Source organism: Sapajus apella, unplaced genomic scaffold (assembly GCF_009761245.1).
Source record: "Sapajus apella isolate SASKATOON/1434 unplaced genomic scaffold, GSC_monkey_1.0 scaffold37, whole genome shotgun sequence".
Taxonomy (NCBI): Eukaryota; Metazoa; Chordata; class Mammalia; order Primates; family Cebidae; genus Sapajus; species Sapajus apella.
This window is the reverse complement of record NW_022436977.1, coordinates 22,723,977-22,745,141: the sequence shown is the minus strand read 5'-3', so window position 1 is coordinate 22,745,141 and position 21,165 is coordinate 22,723,977. Positions and strand designations below refer to the sequence as shown.

Below are 21,165 nucleotides of genomic sequence, written 5' to 3'. Positions count from 1 at the left end.
ATCCAAATACACAGACACACAGAATTAGAATTGAATATTTATCAAGTCTCTAAAAGTAGAGAATGAAAACATTTTTGTTGTTGTTTTGAGACAGAGTCTTTGTCTGTTGCCCAAGCTGGAGTGCAGTGGCATGATCTCAGCTCACTGCAACCTCCGCCTCCTGGGTTCAGGCAATTCTCCTGCCTCAGTCTCCCAAGTAGCTGGGATTACAGGTGACCACCATCATGCCTGGCTAATTTTTTGTATTTTTAGTAGAGATGGGGTTTCACTATGTTAGCGAGGATGGTCTCAATCTCCTGACCTCGTGATCTGACTGCCTCTGCCTCCCAAAGTGCTAGGATTACAAGTGTGAGCCACCATGCCCAGCCGAGAATAAAACATTTCTAAGGAAAAATGCTGACATTTAAGTAAAAGATATCAAGAAACTTAATACAAAATTTATATTTAAAAAATCACTAAAAAAAAAAAAAAAAAAACCCAGACAACAGGCTAGAGAATATATTTGTAGTATATATGGCAAGAGGCTAATTTGCTGATTTCAAGACTGGACGGCATAGTGAGACCCATGTCTACAAAAAATATTTTAAATTAGCTGAGCGTGGTGGCACGTGCCTGTATCCAGCCACTTGGGAGGCTGAGGGGGGAAGATTGCTTGAGCTCAGGAGGTCAAGGAGGCAGTGAGCTGTGATCGTGCCACTGTACTCCAGCTGGGCAAGAGTGAGATCCTGTCTCAAAATAATTTTTAAAAACAGGGTAATACGCCGGGCGCGGTGACTCACGCTTGTAATCCCAGCACTTTGGGAGGCCGAGGCGGGTGGATCACGAGGTCAAGAGATCGAGACCATCCTGGTCAACATGGTGAAACCCCGTCTCTACTAAAAATACAAAAAATTAGCTGGGCATGGTGGTGCGTGCCTGTAATCCCAGCTATTCAGGAGGCTGAGGCAGGAGAATTGCCTGAACCCAGGAGGCGGAGGTTGCGGTGAGCCGAGATCGCACCATTGCACTCCAGCCTGGGTGGCAAAAACGAAAAAAACTTTTCCCCAAAAAAAAAAAAAAAAAAAAAAAAACAGGGTAATATGTTGATTAGATAAAACAAATGCACACAAATTGATAATAAAATGTAAGAGTTCATTTGATAAATGACCAAAAGACAAGACCAACTGAAAAGAGAATACAAAAAAGTGGGAAAATGTTCTGCTACATTAAGAATCAAAATGGTACACATTAAAAATGTCAGAGGTGACATTTTCCTTCTATCTTAGAATTTATTGTATTCTCACTGATGCGCACAGATTTTTTTTTTTTTTTTTTTTTTTTTTTTTTTTAGATTTTGTTTTGCTCTGTCTCCCAGACTGGATATGGAGTGCAGTGGCATGATTTTGGGTTCTTGTAGTCTTGATCTCCTGGCTCAAGCAATCCTCCTGCCTCAGCCTCCCAAGTAGCTGGGACTACAGGCATGCACCACCCTGCCAGCTAATTATTTTTAAATTTTTTGTAAAGACGAGGTTTCGCTATGTTGCCCTAGGCTTGTCTCAAACTCCTGGACTCAAGCAATCCTTTCTCTTTGGTCTCCCCGAAATACTGGGATTATAGGCATGAGCCACCATACCTGCCCACTCCCAGATTGTAACAACAAAAAGCTCTAAGTAGCCAACATATTCTCATTGCCACTGGGGATTGGTTAACTGATTATATAATTTATAGTACATCAATACTGCGGAACACTATTGTTTATGGTCAATTGTCGCTTAGCATCCATTTCTACTCCTTTCTATTTTCTTTTCTGCCCACAGGGGCTATAAAACTGAAAACTACTTTTCTCAAACTCCCTAGCAGTCAGGTTTCTAAGTGAAAATCTGGTTCCACCCAGAAAGAGGATATGAGATTTGGAAACTGATAGTGAGATGGAAGCCTCCCTCTTTCAACTCATGAGTGTATGTAGCCAGACTCAGCATCTCCAGTGTCTGGTTATCAGCTCTGCCGTTCTGTAGAGGCACCTGCCCAGATACAGCAGCCTACACCCAGTCATCAGCTCTGTGGGAACTGAGGTTGCTGCAGGGCATAGGCAGCGTAAGCAGCAGCAACTTGCTGACCTCTGGATCGCAGGGATATGCCAAGAAAATCAATGTCCAGTAGTGGACCCCTGTCTTCTGCTCCTTCAACTCATTCAACAATCTGTGTGTCTATGTATGGTAAAATATACATGTCACAATACTTATCCTTTTAACCATTTGTAAGCATATGATTCAGTGGCATTAAATACATTCGCACTATTGTGCAACCATCAATACCATCCATCTCCAGAACTTTTCTATCATCTCAAACTGAAACTCCGTATCCAATATTAAACAATTACTTATTCTCCCTCCATTCCAGCCCCTGGAACCTCTACTTTACTTGTGGTCTCCATGAATCTGCCTACTCTAGGTGCTTCATATAAGGAAGGGCAAGTTTTCTCTTCCAGGCTATGTAGAGTCTTGGCGGGAGGATAGCTCTAGGGACCTACATTTGCATTCAGAAGCAGAGGAGAACCAAACCTCTTTCTCCACCCCTGGTAGAGTCTGGGGGTCAGACTATGACCTAATCCTGGCTAATCAGATTCCCCTGATCTGGAGGAAATCATGCAAAGATGACAAGCAATGTGGTACACACCAACATATAGCATATATCCCATCCTATGTGCTTCTCTTAGGTAACATGACACACCTCCATCAAGAGGCGAAGTCTGAAGAGAAGATCCAAGATAGCCGATCAGACACAACTCCAGCATACAACACCCAGCGAGAGAGACATAGAACTCCAGAGATCTCCTAGCTCCCACCGAGGTACCAGGCGCATTTCAACGGGTCTGGCCCATGGTGAGCAAAGCCTACTCAGGGCAGACCGAGGCGGGGAGAGGTGCTGCTTCACCCAGAAAGTGCATCTGACCGGCAAGTTGGAGGCCCCCCCATGACACTCTGGTCCAGATACAGTGCTTCCCCCAAAGTCTCAGCAATACACAGAACAGGGAATATTTGCCAGTCAAGCGCCAGGAATTATAAGCGTGGAGTTGAATAAGAGCCAGCAGACTGAGTTATCGCCCCCTCCCCCCACCCAGAGGGAGAGGGAGCTATAAGCCAGATAGATCCACAAAGATGGGAAAAAACCAGAGCAAAAAAGATGAAACCATCAAAGACCAGAACACCTCTTCTCCTTCAAGGGATCACAACTCCTGAACAATACAAGATTACTCCTCTATCTGGCTTATAGCTCCCTCTCCCTCTGGGTGGGGGGAGGGGGCGAATTGACAGAAACAGGCTTCAGAAGGTGGATAGTAAACTTTTCAGATCTAAAGGAACACATTCTAACTCAAAGCAGAGAAACCAAAACCTTGAAAAAAGGTTAGACGAAATGGTAACTAGAATAACCAGCTTAGAGAAGAACATAAACGACTTGATGGAGTTGAAAAACATAGCATGAGAACTACGTGAAGCAAACACAAGTTTTAATAGCCAAATCAATCAAGCAGAAGAAAGGATATCAGAGATTGAAGATCAACTCAATGAAATAAAAAGAGAAGGTAAGATAAGGGAAAAAAGAATGAAAAAACATGAACAGAGCTTCCAAGAAATATGGAATTATGTGAAAAGACACAATCTACGCTTGATCAGTGTACCTGAATATTATGGAAAGAATGAATCCAAGCTGGAAAACACGCTCCAGGATATTATCCAGGAGAACTTCCCAAGCCTAACAAGGCAGTCCAAATTTCAAATTCAAGAAATACAGAGAACTCCACAAAAATATTCCTCAAGCAGAGCAACCCAAGGCACATAATGGCCAGATTCACCAGGGTTGAAATGAAGGAAAAAATGCTAACGGCAGCCAGAGAGAAAGGTCAGGTCACCCACAGAGGGAAGACAATGAGACTTACAGCAGATCTCTCAGCAGAAACCCTACAAGCCAGAAGAGAGTGGGGGCCAATATTCAACATCCTTAAAGAAAAGAACTTTCAACCCAGAATCTCATATCCAGCCAAACTAAGCTTTGTAAGTGAAGGAGAAATAAAATCCTTTACAGACAAGCAATTATTGAGAGATTCTGTCACCACCAGACCTGCCCTACAAGAGCTCCTGAAAGAAACACTAAGCACGGAAATGAACAACTACCAGTCACTGCAAAAGCAAACCAGGTGGCAAAGACTAAAAATGCAATGAAGAAAATGAGTCAACTAATGGGAAAGAAAACCAACCAGTAACAAAATGGCAGGATCAAATTCACATACAACAATATTAACATTGAATGTAAATGGCCAAAACGCCCCAATCAAAAGACACAGACTGGCAAACTGAATAAAAAGTCAGAACTCATCAGTGTGCTGTATTCAGGAAACCTATCTCACATACAAAGACACACACAGACTCAAAATAAAGGGATGGAAGAAGATTTACCAAGCAAATGGAGAGCAAAAAAAAAAAAAAAGCAGGCGTAGCAATCCTAGTTAGTCTCTGATAAAATGGACTTCAAACCAACAAAAATGAAAAGAGACAAAGGACACTACATAATGGTAAAAGGGTCAATCCACCAGGAAGAGCTAACTATCCTAAATATACACGCCCCCAACACAGGAGCACCCAGATACATAAAACAAGTTCTTAAGGACCTAAAATGAGATTTAGACTCCCACACAATAACAGTGGGAGACTTCAACACTCCACTGTCAATATTAGACAGATCAAGATCAATGAGACAGAAAATTTACAAGGATATCCAGGACTTGAATGTAGAGCTGGACCAAGTGGACCTAACAGACACATGCAGAACGCTCCACCCCAAATCCACAGAATTCACATTTTTCTCAGCACCACATTGCACTTACTCTAAAATTGACCACATCATTGGAAGCAAATCACTCCTCAGCAAATGCAAAAGAACACAAATCATAACAGTCTATCAGACCACAGCGCACTCAGACTAGAACTCAGGATCAAGAAACACACTCAAACCTGCACAACCATTTGGAAACGGAACAACTTGCTTCTGAGTGTCAACCAGATAAACAATGAAATGAAGGCAGAAATAAAGATGTTCTTCAAAACCAACCAGAACGAAGACACAATTTACCAGAATCTCTGGGACACCTTTAAAACAGTGTCGATAGGGAAATTTATAGCAATAAATGCCCACCAGAGAAGAGAGGAAAGATCTAAGATCGACACCCTATCTTCAAAATTGAAAGAGCTAGAGGAGAAAGATAAAAAAAAAAAAAACTGAAAAGCTAGCAGAAGACAAGAAATAACTAAGATCAGAGCAGAACTGAAAGAGACAGAGACACAAAAAGCCCTTCAAAAAATCAGTAAGTCCAGGAGCTGGTTTTTTGAAAAGATCAATAAAACAGACAGACTGCTAGCCAGATTAATAAAAAAGAAAAGGGAGAAGAATCAAATAGATACAATAAAAAATGATAAAGGGGATATCACCACTGATCCCACAGAAATACAAACTACCATTAGAGATTACTACAAACAGCTCTACTCACATAAACCAGTAAACCAAGAAGAAATGGATAAATTCCTAGACACTTGTACTCTACCAAGACTAAACCAAGAGGAAGTTGAAACCCTGAATAGACCAATAATAAGGGCTGAAGTAGAGGCAGCGATCAATAGCCTACCAACCAAAAAAAGTCCAGATTCAGACGGGTTCACAGACGAATTCTACCAGACATACAAAGAGGAGCTGGTTCCATTCCTTCTGAAACCGTATCAAACAATACAAAAGGACGGAATCCTCCCTAACTCATTTTATGGAACCAACATCATTCTGATACCAAAACCAGGCACAGACTCAACTAAAAAAGAAAACTTCAGGCCACTATCCATGATGAACATCGACGCAAAAATCTTCAATAAAATACTGGCAAACAGATTGCAACAGCACATCAAGAATCTTATCCATCAGGACCAAGTATGCTTCATCCTGGGGATGCAAGGCTGGTTCAACATATGCAAATCCATAAATGTACTCCATCACATAAACGGAACTAAAGACAAAAACCACATGATTATCTCAATAGATGCAGAGAAGGCCTTTGACAAAATTCAACAGCCTTTTATGCTAAAAACTCTCAATAAACTAGGTATTGACAGAATGTATCATAAAATGATAAAAGCTATATATGACAAATCTACAGCCAATATCATACTGAACGGGCAAAAACTGGAAGCATTCCCTTTGGAATCAGGCACTAGACAAGGATGCCCTCTCTCACCACTCTTATTCAACATAGTATTGGAAGTTCTAGCCACAGCAATCAGGCAAGGAAAAGAAATAAAGGTATTCAATTAAGAAAGGAAGAAGTCAAACTGTCTATTTGCAGATGACATGATTGTATATCTAGAAGACCCCATTGTCTCAGCCCAAAATCTTCTCAAATTGATAAGCAACTTCAGCAAAGTCTCAGGATACAAAATCAATGTGCAGAAATCACAAGCATTCCTATATACCAATAACAGACAAACAGAAAACCAAATCAAGAGGGAACTGCCATTCATAATTGCTACAAAGAGAATAAAACACCTAGGAATACAACTAACAAAGGATGTAAAGGACCTTTTCAAGAAGAACTACAAACCACTGCTCAATGAAACAAGAGAGGACACAAACAGATGGAGAAACATTCCATGCTCATGGTTAGGAAGAATCAATATCGTGAAAATGGCCACAGTGCCCAAAGTAATCTATAGATTCAATGCTATCACCATCAAGCTACCAATGACCTTCTTCACAGAACTGGAAGAAACCATTTTAAACTTCATATGGAATCACAAAAGACCCCACATAGCCAAGACAATCCTAAGCAAAAGGAACAAAGCAGGAGGCATCACACTGCCGGAATTCAAAGTATACTGTGAGGCTACAGTAATCAAAACACCATGATACTGGTACCAAAACAGAGACATAGACCAATGGAACAGAACAGAGACCCCAGAAGAAACACCACACATCTACAACCATCTGATCTTTGACAAACCCAGCAAAAACAAGCAATGGGGAAATGACTCCACGTTTAATAAATGGTGTTGGGAAAACTGGCTAGCCATGTGCAGAAAGCAGAAACTGGACACCTGCCTGTCACCTTACACTAAAATTAACTCCAGATGGATCACAGATTTAAACATAAAACCTAACACCATAAAAACACTAGAAGAAAATGTACAGAAAACTATCCAGGACATAGGCATAGGCAAGGACTTCATGACTAAAACACCAAAAGTAATGGCAATAAAAGCCAAGATAGACAAATGGAATCTAATTAAACTCCAGAGCTTCTGTACAGCAAAAGAAACCAGGATTAGACCGAATCGGCAACCAACAGAATGGGAAAAAATTTTTGCAATCTACCCATCAGACAAAGGGCTAATATCCAGAATATACAAAGAACTAAAACAGAACAAGAAAAAACAACCCCATTCAAAAGTAGGCAAAGGATATGAACAGATACTTTTCAAAAGAAGACATATATGAGGCCGACAAACGTGAAAAAATGCTCATCATCACTGGTCATTAGAGAAATGCAAATCAAAACCACACTGAGATATCATCTGATGCCAGTTAGAATGGCAATCATTAAAAAATCTGGAGACAACAGATGCTGGAGAGGATGTGGAGAAATAGGAACACTCTTACACAGTTGTTGGGAGTATAAATTAGTTCAACCAATGTGGAAGACAGTGTGGCGATTTCTCAAGGATCTAGAAATAGAAATTCCATTTGACCCAGCAATCCCATTACTGGGTATATACCCAAAGAACTATAAATCATTCTACTATAAAGACACATGCACATGCATGTTCATTGCAGCCCTGTGTACAATAGCAAAGACCTGGAACCAACCCAAATGCCCATTAACAATAGACTGGACGAAGAAAATGTGGTACATATACATCATGGAATACTACGCAGCCATAAAAAATGATGAGTTCATGTCCTTTGCAGGGACTTGGATGAATCTGGAAGCCATCATTCTCAGTAAACTGACATAAGAACAGAGGACCAAACACCGTATGTTCTCACTCATAGGTGGGTGTTGAACAACAAGAACATATGGACTCAAGGAGAGGTGCATCACATACTGGGGACAGTTGGGGGAGGTAGGGGAGAGTGGGGGTGGGGAGGGAGGGAAGGGTGGGAGGGATAACATGGGGAGAAATGTCAGATACAGTATCCACCTAAAGTAAAAAAAAAAAAAAAAAAAAAAAGCCAGGTGTGGTGGTACGCACCTGTAATCCCAGCTACTTGAGAGGCTGAGGCAGGAGAATCTCGTGAACCCAAGAGGTTGCAGTGAGCCAAGATTGTATCACTGCACTCCAGCCTGGGTGACAGAGCAAGGGTCCAGAAAAAAAAAAAAAAAAAAAAAAAAAGGAGGCGAAGTCTGAACTTCCTTGCCTTGAACCTGGCAGGACCCTTGTAAACCAACAGAATATAGCAGAAGTGAGACACAAAAAGCACTGAGGCTTCTGCCTAGGTCTCTTGGACACTCTTTCTAGAAAGAGCCAGCCGTTATGCATGAAGACACTCAAGCAGCTCTGGAGACCCACTTGGACAAGAACTGAGACCCCCAGCTCCAGCCAGCACCACCTTGTCAGCCATATGAGTGAGTAAGCCAGATTGGAAGTGGATCTTCTAGCCCGGTCCAGACTTCAAATGACAGTAGCCCAGCTGACATAAAACTGCAACTGCCTGAGAGACCTGAAGCAAGGACAGTGCAGCTGACCCTTTCCCAAATTCCTGACCAACAAGTACTAACAGAGACAGGTGATTATTGTGACTTTACACCATACAGTTTTGGGGAGATTTGTTAGATAGCATTAGATAGCTAATACACTTGTAGGGGGCAATTTTTATCAAGGATACAATAACAGGGGAAGTGGCAGGGGCAATGGCTAAGGAGGTGGCTATGCCAATGCAGGATGGCCCAGCCTGTCCTGGCTATAAACTGATCACTGTCTGGCTTCCTCTTTCCAGCTAGGAGGGCCTCCAGAGCTCCCTTCATTTCCATCTGTTCCCCAGCCTAACCTCCCATCAATTTTGTGGGTTCTTCTAACTGTCATTACCCTAATATTCCAATAAACCCTGCTTAATTGATCCAGATTCTACATAAACAATCCAGAGTTGGTATCCATTGCTCACAACCAAGAATCTTAACTGATACAGGGAGTTACCACAGTTCATTACTGGCCAAGGTTGAGGAATGGTGGAAAAAAGGCAAAGCAATGAAGAGGAGATACTAGTATGATAATAGAGTCAAACCAAGTACGTATAGATTAGCAAAAATGGAATATACAGAAATGAAATTCAATACTAACAACATCAAATACAGAACACTTGTTAAGTGCCACACGCTATTTGCAGCACTTCCTAGAATCCTTACAGCAAAACTCTAAGGTAAGCAGTAAATGATCATTCTTTTTTGCAGAGGAGAAAGCAGAAACACAGAGAGTAACTCTGCCAGACCTCAGGCAGACTCCAGGGTACCTGCTCCTTGCCACTACACTCCTGTCTAGAGGTTTCAGGACACTAAGAAAAGGAAGGGCTTCATGGCACTGCCCTGTATGGCTCTTGAAAATAATCAGCAGTTTAATCCAAAGACTTTGGTCTAGAACAGTGTTCAATAAACACTAGCTGATCAAATACCCATTTGTTGAACTGAATGACTTTCTGTTACCTTCCTCTAATGGCAAGGGCATATCATACTGGAAAACTGGGAGTCCACATTTATTGAGAAGACCAAATTCATAGGATTGGGAGTACAGACACGTAACCACGGTGGCCACCCCACAGGATCTTGCTAGGTATGAGGGTCAATTTAGCTGAGCCCAAACTTTCTCCATTCTCAGAAGTCTGGGATCATTTCTCCCCACACTTTTCAGGCTCCCCTCTTCCATTAGTTCCTTACACTAAGGCCTCACCGCTTGTTACCTGTGCCAAGTTTAGCAAAGACCTGCATGGACTCATCAAAACGCTTCTGGCAGAAGAGATTGAAGGCATACAAGTTCTTGATGTGATGAATTTGTTGCTGCTTTTCACTGTCGGAATCATCTTTCATTTCCTATTAACACAGTAGAATAGGTAAGAGGTCCCAAATTCAACAAATATTTGTTCAGTATGTTCTTGATGTTAGAGAAGTAGCTAGGAGCTACAGACACCAAAGTGTACAGGACAGCCACATGGTATCCACCTTGCAGACTGCCTTTACAGTCTACCTGTAAGACTGCTAAGTAACTAAACAATTAAAACACAATAGGGTTTCTACGAGATGCCTAACCGGTTCCCTAAAAATTGTCGTGGTCATTAAAAACAAGAAAAGATAAAATGTCACAGACCAGAGGACACTAAGAACACATGACAACGAAATGCAACCTGATTTCTGGATTTGATTCTGGAACAGAAAAAAGGACAATAATAGAAAAACTGGCCAAATCTAAATAGTCTAGAGTTTAAAAATAAAAAATCATGTGGGAAGGGTCCCCATTCCAGTCTGAGTTGGGGAGTACAGGATGGATTCCAAGAGGGACCCAAACTGAGACATAAAGGATGAGCTGGATCGGGCATGGTGGCTCACGCCTGTAGTCCCAGCACTTTGGAAGACCGATGCGAGTGGATCACATGAGGTCAGGAGATCGAGACCAGCCTGGCCAACATTGTGAAACCCTGTCTCTACTAAAAATACAAAAACTAGCGAGGCATGGTGGCACAAGCCTGTATGTAATCCCAGCTACTTTAGAGGCCAAGGAAGGAGAACTGCTGGAACCTGGGAGGCGGAGGTTGCAGTGAGCCGAGATCACGCCACTCAATTCCAGCATGGGTGATAAAGACCGAAACTCCGTTTCAAAAAAAAAAGATGAGTTGGAGTTAGCTAAGCGCGGCTGGGCAGGTGACAGGGAGGGGAAGAGGAGCATGTAGTCCCCGGCAAGGGAGACAGCACATGTGCAAAGCCCTAAGATGGCAGAGGGAGCACAGTGTACTCAAGGAATGAAAGACATCTGGCATAGCTGGCACAGTTGGGAAAGGTCTATTCTCAGTAAAAGCTAAATAAATGGAGCTGTTATCAGCTTTGTCTCTTCCTCATAACCTATTTTCCCCTTATACCTCTTTACCCAATCTTTACAAAATCTAGATTTTCTTTCAAAATGTCTCTCAATTTCCCTCCTTCTTTTCTTTTCCTATTGCCACCAGCCTAGTCCAAGCCATCAACATGTGGCTGTCCCTGGTCTCAGCTCTCCTGCTTGGTGCTTCAAAGGCTTCCAAAACCTGGTGCCAGCCTCCTCAACTAGCTGAGTCCCAAACACTTAGGCCACACCTTCTCCAATGAGGACAGGCTCCAAATGTGATAGACATCGGCCACATTTTTCGCTTCCTTCACTTCCTCTCCATCTGTAATGCTCCATTTCCTGCTCTTGATCCTAATCTAGCCTATTCTTAAAGGGTCAACTCAAGTGTCCAACCTTAGGCTGCCTTTTGCAGCCCACAGTGAACTGTCCCTCTCTGACACTTGACTCCAGGACTTATTAATGCTAAAGTTTAGTATGTAATTTCCCTCTGAAAGTTCCATGTATGTTTGCTTTTCTATTTAAATAAAAGGTTACGGCCGGGTGTGGTGGTTCACACCTGTAATCCCAGCACTTTGGAAGGCTGAGGCAGGCGGATGACCTGAGGTGAGGAGTTCAAGACCAGCCTGGCCAACATGGTTAACCCCGTCTCTACTAAAAATAAAAAATTAGCTGAGTGTGATGGCATGCACCTGTAGTCCCAGCTACTCAGGAGGCTGAGGCAGGAAGATCACTTGAACCTGGGAGGCGGAGGTTGCAGTGAGCCAAGATCATGCCACTGCACTCCAGCCTGGGTGACAGAGTGAGACTCCGTCGCAAAAAAAAAAAAAAAAAAGAGATAGCTTCCTCCCGGACTAAGATGATGTCAATCAACCTTTCTGGGTCATAAAAACGGCAGAGCACAAAATAAGTATGATCCTAGAAAAGCGAAGAAAAAATGGGAGCCCACTTCCATTTTCTTTACCTGAGATTAAAGCACTAGGAAGATCACTGAAAAGAGAGACCTTCCTGCTAAGAGAAATAGACTAAGGAGTTTCATACCGCATAACCTTTTTATAAAGTTCAAAAACTAAATACATTACTTCTATATATTAAATACATGTAAAAAATTAAACATATATGTTTAATCATTAAATATCTATATTTTTCTTTTTTCCCCTTGATCCTAGGACTTTATTACATATTTCAAATATATATTAAACAATATATATTAAACATATTTATATATTAAATATATATTTTAAATATATATGTAAGAGTAAGGTCATGATAAATACAAAATTTAGGATAATGATTACATCTGGAGGAGAGGCAGAGGGATGGGATTGGAAGGACTATAACAAGGTATAAAAGATACGGCTCTTGGGTAGGATGGTAAGTACATGGGTATTCATTGTATTTTTTTTTTTTTTTTTTTTTTGAGACGGACTTTCGCTCTTGTTACCCAGGCTGGAGTGCAATGGCGCGATCTCGGCTCACCGCAACCTCCGCCTCCTGGGTTCAGGCAATTCTCTTGCCTCAGCCTCCTGAGTAGCTGGGACTACAGGCACGCGCCACCATGCCCAGCTAATTTTTTGTAGTTTTAGTAGAGACGGGGTTTCACCATGTTGACCAGGATGGTCTTGATCTCTTGACCTCATGATCCACCCGCCTCGGCCTCCCAAAGTGCTGGGATTACAGGCTTGAGCCACCGCGCCCGGCCCATTGTATTATTTTTTTAAATGAAAATAAAATAATACAGGACAATGCATGACTACAAAAAAAAAAACAGTAAGATGCTGAAATTCAGTGCTCCAAGAAAGCAATCATCTTTATGAAATATTAACTATGTCTATTAAGATTGGATTTTTAAGTCCAGAACATATATATCCAAAGTAAATGTTCTTCATGAGCAGCCACCATAGGTAACTAGAAGTATCTGCATTCTAAAAAACTGCTTTCCTTTCAGAAATAGTTTACAAGACACTCTAGAAATTCAGTTTCATTACGATTATCTTCATAAAAATCTCTACTTTAAAGTATCACTATCTGAGGCTGGGCATAGTGGCTCCCATCTATAATCCCAGCACTTTGGGAGGCTGAGATGGGAGGATCACTTGAGCTCAGGAGTTCAAGACTGGCTTGGGAAATGACGTGAGACCCAATTTCTACAAAAAATTAAAAAATCAGCTGGGTGTGGTGGTATATGCTTGTGGTCCCAACAACACAGGAGGCTGAGATGCTGATCACTTGAGACCAGGAGGTTGAGGCTGCAGTGAGCAAAGACTGCATCACTGCACTCCAGCCTGGGTGGCAGAGACCCTGTCTCAAAAAAAATACAAAAAAACAAACAAAAAAAAAACTCAAAAAACATAAAAAGACATAAAGTAGCAATATCTGGCTTAACAACTAGGTTAGGCTCAGAATGACTTTTGGTGGTTTCCTAAAAGCAAATCCATCCCCTACAGATGACAATAATCATCACTGAGGATGTTTAAAAGAACAAGACACAGACTCTGACATCAATCTTCAAAATGAGAGCATCTTTGGAACAAGAGGTGGTCACTGTTTTGCTGTGAACAAGATCACTTGCATATATTAGAGTAAGCATCATAAATATAAGACCGCAGCCTGGCTGAATACAATAACTGGAAGTAGTTTCAGAATATCAAAAGAAAGCCTACTTATCCAAACATAGGGGTCTACTGTTGAAAGGAATTTTGAGGGATCCTCTAGTTGTTGCATTCAACTTGACTGTAACAGCACATTTATGATGGTTACTTTACTTTAACGTATGCATTATGTTTAATCTTTCAAGACCATACAATATATATTAAATTATTTTATTCTCCTATTCTTTTTTTTTTTTTTTTGAAATGGAGTCTCACTATGTCACCCAGGCTGGAGTACAGTGGCGTGATCTTGGCTCAAAGCAACCTCCACCTTCCAGGTTCGAGCAATTCTCCTATCTCAGCTTCCCAAGTAGCTGGGATTACAGGTGCCTGCCACTACACCCAGCTAATTTTTGTAGTTTTAGTAGAGACAGTGTTTTGCCATGTTGGCCAAGCTGGTTTTGAACTCCTGACCTCAGGTGATCCGCCTGTGTTGGCCTCTCAAAGTGCTGGGATTACAAGCATAAGCCACCACTCCTGGCCTCTCACATTAATTCTACACAGTACTATTACTATAATTAACATTCATTCTACATTTGACAGATAAAATGAAAAAGTAAAATCACGTAGAGTTACATAGATATTTTATGGTGGGGTCAGACCCAGTATCCAAGGCCCCTGACTTTCAGCTATGTCCTTATTCTACTAATCCAAAATAAATATGAACACTGAAACCCAAATCACCTACTTTCAATAACAATAAGGAAGGCAGACTAGTCAGGAACAAGACTTACTGCGAGCTGCAGAGCCAATTCAAATTGCTTGTCCTGGAGAAGCTGTTGGATTTGGGTTGCCATGGGGACAGGGATGAGTCTCCAAACAAAATGATTGCTGGCCACATAGATAATGTTTGATCTGGAGGTAAGAGTAAAATTATTAGCAAAAGATCATAGGCTTTGTGATGACACAGCTGACTTTACAACTTTGGGAAAATATGCAGCCATGGTAAAGAAAGAAATACCTTACCCTCCTGAGGTAATGAAACGAGGCCTTTGCAATTCAATGCTTTGGACCAGAAGCCTTGGTTCAAATGTTCGGATCTCCACATATCGAGGCAACACTGCGATGATGTAGGGAGGCTGGTGCTCTGTGAAGGAGAACATATAAGGCAGTTGTTCTGGTCTAAGGCTTTGGGTTTATGGAGTGTTTCAGCTGCTTATTCTAAGATGTATTTAAATGGATCAACAAAAAGTCCACTAGTCAAATATCAAGCCGGGATCTTACACATTGATTCAGAAAGGAAAAAAATTGGTCTGTAATCCCAGCAACCTGGGAGGTTGAGGTGGGAAGATTGTGTAAACCTGAAGTTTGAGACCAGCCTAGGCAACTTTGTGAGACATTGCCTCAACAAAAACATTTTTTAAAAAATTAGGTGTGGTGGCACACACCTGTAGTCCCAGCTGCTCAGAGGCTGAGGTGGGAAGATCCTTTGAGCCCAGGAGTTTGAGGCTGCAATGAGCCACAACTGCACCACTGCACTCCAGCATGGGTGAGAGTGAGATCCTGATTCTAAAAAAAGAAAAAAAAATGTTTTGCTCGAGTTACGATAAGAGAATCTCTTGCACAAAAGAGATGCATCAGCTTTGCTGACAGTCGCCTGATCCCACTCCTGCCTTACTGACCAAACAACTGGATAAAAGTTTCACTTGCTCTTTTTTCATCAGTCACAAAGCCACGCCAGAAAATGCCAGTTGCAGCTGCCCCTGTGGTGCATGAGTGGGAGAAACAGGTAACAGAACCTCTTCTTTCATTCTCTTAGAAAGGGCGCGGGGAAAAAGGTAAATTCTACTTTCTCTAAAATTACTCTAAGGGAAGAGTTCCACATTTCGAGCCAATGTTGTTTCTGCTAGAAATTTTCACGGAGAAAAGGTGTGATGCCCTACCTGATGGCTGCTATGGTTTGATCGTTTTTATCCCCTCTCAAACTCATACGTTGGATACTTAATCATCCCCAGTGCAAAAGTGTTGGAAAGTGGGGCCTAATGGGAGGTGTTTAGGTCATGAGGCTCCACCTTCATCTATGGATTAATGTACTATAAAAAGGGCTTATGGGAGTGGGTTCTCTCTCTTCTATCATGTGAGAACAAAGAGCTTATCTTTCTCTTACTCTTCTCCTTCCACCATGTGAAGGAGTATCAAGAAGCCCTTACAAGACACCAGATGCTGGCACCCTGATCTGGGACTCTCAAGCCTCCAAAACTGTGGGGAAACAAATTCTGTTTTTATAAATTACCTAGTCTGTGGTATTCTGTTATAGCTGCACAAATGAACTAAAACAACGGCTTAATGGTAGAAGGTAGATGGATGGACTTCTCAGTGTAGGCGTTTTCTATTTGATACTTGCTGTCAAGTCTTAAAATTGTTTTCCTCTATTACACACATCTAAAAAAAGCCTTTCATTCATCTATCCACGACCCAAAATTTACCCTTGCTGATCCAGTACAAATTATGGGTTATACTCCTTTTCTTCATTCTTTCTCTCTCTTTTGGAAATAACTTTTAATATATCCACTATATTTTTCTGTACTTATTGATGTGACAATCCAAAGCTTAAAATGCTGGATGAAGCAGAACAATTCCACACAGTGCTAAAGAAGTCAGTATGTAAAAAGCAGAGCTGACAAAACCATAAAATCATTGCAAATCAAGTCTTCCGACATTTGAGAAGTTGTATGGTGAAGGAGATTTAACATAAATGGAAGGAATTTAGAAAATAAGCAACATAAAACACATCTTTAAAAACACAAAATCTCAGAACAAGACTGAATAAGGATCTGCCTTACCTTACAATGAGCTGTAAAATAAATTGTTTGTATACTACATTAAACATAATTTCACTAACTCAGAGACAATAGAAATATTTTCTATGACTATATTCCATAGTATATCAAGAATTAGTAAAAAACCACAGTGAGATATCACCTTATACACCTTTAGGATGTCTACTATTTAAAAAAAGAAAGAAAGAAAGAAAAGAACATGTGTTGATGAGAATATGGAAAAATTGGAGCCCATGTGCACTGTTGGTGGGACTATAAAATGGTGCAGCCGCTATGAAACCAGTATGGTGGTTCCCCAGAAAATTAAAAATAGAATCACCACATGGTCCAAGAATCCCATTTCTGGGTATACATTCAAAACAATTGAAAATCAGGACTTCAAGGAGATATTTGCACATGCATGTTCATAAGCAGCATTACACACAGTAGCCAAAAGGTGAAAGCAACCCAAGCACCCACAGACAGATGAATGGATAAACCAAATGTGGTGTATTAATACAGTGGAATATTATTCAGCCTTAAAAAGGAAGGTATGAACCTTGAGGACATTATGCTAAAGTAAATAAGGCAGTCACAGAAAGACAAATACTGTGTGATTCCCCTTATATGAGGTTATCTAGAAGTCAAATTCACAGAAGCAGAAAGTAGAATGGTGGCTTCAGGGGCTGGAGGGAGAACTGAGGAGTTATAAATGGGTATAGAGTTTCCATTTTGCAACATAAAAAGCTTCTGAAGGTCTATTGTACAACAATGTTAACATACTTAATACCACTTTATACTTAAAAATGGTTCAGGTGGTAAATTGTATGTTATGTATTTTTTACTACATTTAAAAATAAAAATGTTTTTAAAAGTAAAAACGCTAGTAAAAAGCAAACCACTAGATGCATAATTACCACACAGAAATTTAACTTCAAAGAACATATTCATAAAAATAATTTACTAATGTGGCTAATCTGCTATGAATTTATATTCCTAATAATCCTTTTTTTTTTTTTTTTTTTTTTGTGAGACAGGGTATCTTTATATAGGCCAGGCTGGAATGCAGTGAGTGGTATGATCACGGCTTACTGCTGCCTCCATCTCTCCCAGACTCAAGTAGTCGTCCCACATCACTCACCCAGGTACTTGGGACTATATGCATGCAACACAATGCCCAGCTAATTTCTTAAATTTATTTTTTGTAGAGATGGGGGTCTCACTATGTTGCCCAGGCTGGTCTCAAACTCCTCAGTTTAAGCAATCCTCCTGCCTCAGCCTCCCAATGTGCTGGGATTACAGGTATGAGCCACTATGCTGGTTTAATTGTCCATTTTCTGATAAAAAGTTTTTCCTATTATAGTTGCAATTTATACTATCAATGAATAGGACGATAAAAATTCAAAGCTAAGAGGGAACTCAGAAGTGAGTAACCTAAGAACTAAATCACATTTATATCATTTTGAATGCTACTGCTATAATGCTGATATTTTTCATCTTAAAAAAAATTAAAAGCATATTGTTTTATATTGAATTTTTTCTTTTCTTTTTATGCTTGCCTCATTTTGAAAAGTTAGTACAATTTTCTTTCATGCAAACTTGTATAAAATATGTAAAATTTCTTTCTCCTTTTAAAATCTGGCCAACTCGAATATGTTCTCATTTAACTAAAAAGGTAATCTATAACAGAAACCCCTTAGGTTGTCATATCTTATGTTGACAATAGAGATGGTCTAGATCTCGTTGTGTCTCTAAAACTGGGAGACTGGTTGGTGTACAGCAGGCATATAAATAATGACTGACAAAGATAATGATGCAATTGTTCTGCAAGCATTTCCTAAGATGCTCTGATGTTTCAGGCACTCTACTATGTAGTAAGGACTCAAAGTGGATCAAGACATGTATCCAGGCCTCACAAAACTCCTACAGGAACAGTGGAGACAGACCAGTCACGTGTGACAAGCTGCCATGACGGAGATGCCTGAAAGGGTTATGGAAGCACCGAGGAGAAGTCATTAATCCTGCCTGGAGGTCAGAGGAGACCTCATAGGGCAAGTGCCTGAAAATGGACTTCAGCAGTAAGGCACAAACATGGTTTTGAAAATCACTGATAAAGGCCCCAGCCACTACCAAAGGTGGGAAAACAGGAACTCTCATATTGGGAAATCAGAAACACACTTGACTATTACATGCCTCTTATATTCATCCACCAAGGTTCCTCTTCTGAAGGGAAAACAAGGTCCCCTAGAATATCAGGAAGCCTCGTGTAAAGCCCTGTAAGTCCCTCAAACTTGTTACTATCCATAATCCTGGGCCTTCTAAAACACTGACCTTTTGATTTCTCTTCCTTCTGGTCTACTCATCTCTAACCACCACCAGAATAATCACCCTAGAATATGATGCTTTTATCAAGACATTCTACCATTTAGGAATCCACTGGCCTCCCAGACCAGAACACGGACATCTAACAAGCAGCCCTATTTCACTGCTCTAATTCAGACCACGTGTGATATGTCAGACTCTGTAACATCCTCTCCCAAATCACCATGTATTTCAATGGACTTCTACTCATTTATCAAACTGCTTTCTGCCTAGACTGAATGGGAATTTTTCTTCAAGCCAGATTCCAAACTCCCTGCCTGACCTAGTTCAATTTTATCTATGTAATGAAACTTCTTCTGATTAATTAAACAACAAACTTCCCTTTCTCTGAACTACTGAATTTTAACTCATCCAATTTCACACCATAAGCAGTGCCTTGTTCTGTCTCTTTATGCAAGACTGTAACCCTTGTCTCCAGAGATAGGGGTCTTTAAAGACAGAAAGCATGTCAGTATGTCCCACTTCACAGCAGCAGCTATTTTAGTAATGCTCACTCTTCTGACCGAAAATAAAATGCTGCAAGGGTGGTTATATTCTTCCAGGCAATTCCACTGTGGAAAGCTGGGAACCTCGGGCAAGCATAGGAACACAAGCACCTAATGTGTAGAATAGAGACTGACACCCAAATGTTGTCTGTGCCTCTAAGCTACAAAAAAATAGCAACAATTAAAAAACCCTTCAACATGGAATTACTACTACATCAAAAGCTCTTCAATATGGAGTCACTCATACTACAGGAATACACAAGGAATCTCCACTAATTTCCAAATGTAATCTATTTGGCAGAGGACACAATTAAAACTCTTAAAAAGGAGGAAGAAAAAAACTAAGAAGTAAAAAATAGCAGGAGATAATCACTTCCTAAAATAAACATTTCTGTTTATATGTTTTCCCCCTCTGAAGTAAAATTCAGCTTCCTGCAATAACTAGACTCTTTTTTCAAGCGATTCTCCTGCCTCAGCCTCCTGAGTAGCTGGAATTACAGGCATGCACCACCATGACTGGCTAATTTTGTATTTTTAGTAGAAACAGAGTTTCTCCATGTTGGTTAGGCTGGTCTCAAACACTCGACCTCAGGTGATCTGCCGACCTCAGCCTCCTAAAGTGCTGGGATTACAGACATGAGCCAAGTGCCCAGCTGACTATCCCATTTTTAATGACCCTAAAATGTCATCTACTAATAAGAAGGGGAACTGAAAGTGAATGGCACAATGTAAACGAGTCTGCTAAAGTTATGAACAGGACTCCGTTCTGCAGGAATGGCACACAACCCCAGCCCAAAGTGGGAAAACAGCTACTGTTGGTCTCACCCATGGCCACTGGTATGTCCGTCCAGTTCAGGGCACATTTCTGTGTGCAGATCCCTTCCTCATTGAGTACCACGGTGAGATCATCTTGGCCCACAGCCACTTTTCCATCAGCCAGAGGTGCAACTAAGGGCTCCAGCTGTTTTCCTGTTGGAAAGAGCTCTTTGATGGACCCCTTTCCATCCACCTATAGGAAGACACAGAGTGAGTCACCTAGCATTTCCCAGCTAGAGGCACAAACACAGGCTGGAAAAATCCAGATAGAACCCAAAACCTAGAGAAGCCAATAATATTCCTTGTTTGACATAAGAAAATGTTACAGAGTTCATTATAATAAGCTTTGTTATTGCAGTGTAAAACCAGTTCACATGTTCTCTAATGCATAGTAAAGCATCTAGCCTGGCAACTGACAATGCCAGGTGCTGGCAAAAATGCAGAGCAACTAGAACTCGCAGTCACTGCTGGTGGGAATGCAAAATGTTGCAGCCATTTTGTTTGTTGGTTTCTTATAAATTTAAAGATACACTTACCATATGCCCCAGCAATCTCATTCCCAAGCATCTGCCTGGGAATGAAAATGTATATTTACACAAACACTTGTATGCAAATGTCTATAGAAGCTTTATTCAAATTTGCTAAAAACTGAAAACAACTTTATCCTTCAACTGATGAATGGATAAACAAACATCCATACCATAGACTACTACTGAGCCACAAAAAAGAATAAACTGTTAACACACACACAATGACATGGATGAATCTCCAATGCATTCTGCTAAGTGAAAGAAGCCAGAATATAAAGTGGCTTGATCTGAAATAAAAAATAAATAAAAAGAAAGTTAAAAAAAAAAAAAAAAAGAAGCCAGACTCAAGAGGCTACATACTGTGTGATTCAATTTACATGACATTCTGGAAGAAGCAAAACTATAGGAGATGAAGAACAGATCAGTGGTTACCAGAGGTCTGAGAACAG

The 21,165-nt window shown here is 40.8% G+C and overlaps 1 protein-coding gene across 2 annotated transcripts in view; it reads right to left on the bottom strand.

Annotated features, from left to right (window-relative positions):
- Window positions 1-21,165, bottom strand: part of VPS39 (VPS39 subunit of HOPS complex) — a 63,355-nt gene that overhangs the window by 12,009 nt on the left and 30,181 nt on the right. For both annotated transcript variants that reach the window (XM_032297847.1, XM_032297848.1), the window contains 4 exons: window positions 20,196-20,379; window positions 14,711-14,831; window positions 14,479-14,599; window positions 9,964-10,093 (listed from right to left, as the gene is read on the bottom strand). In XM_032297847.1, the coding sequence (XP_032153738.1) occupies window positions 9,964-10,093; window positions 14,479-14,599; window positions 14,711-14,831; window positions 20,196-20,379 (556 nt within the window). The remainder of the gene's footprint in view (window positions 1-9,963; window positions 10,094-14,478; window positions 14,600-14,710; window positions 14,832-20,195; window positions 20,380-21,165) is intronic.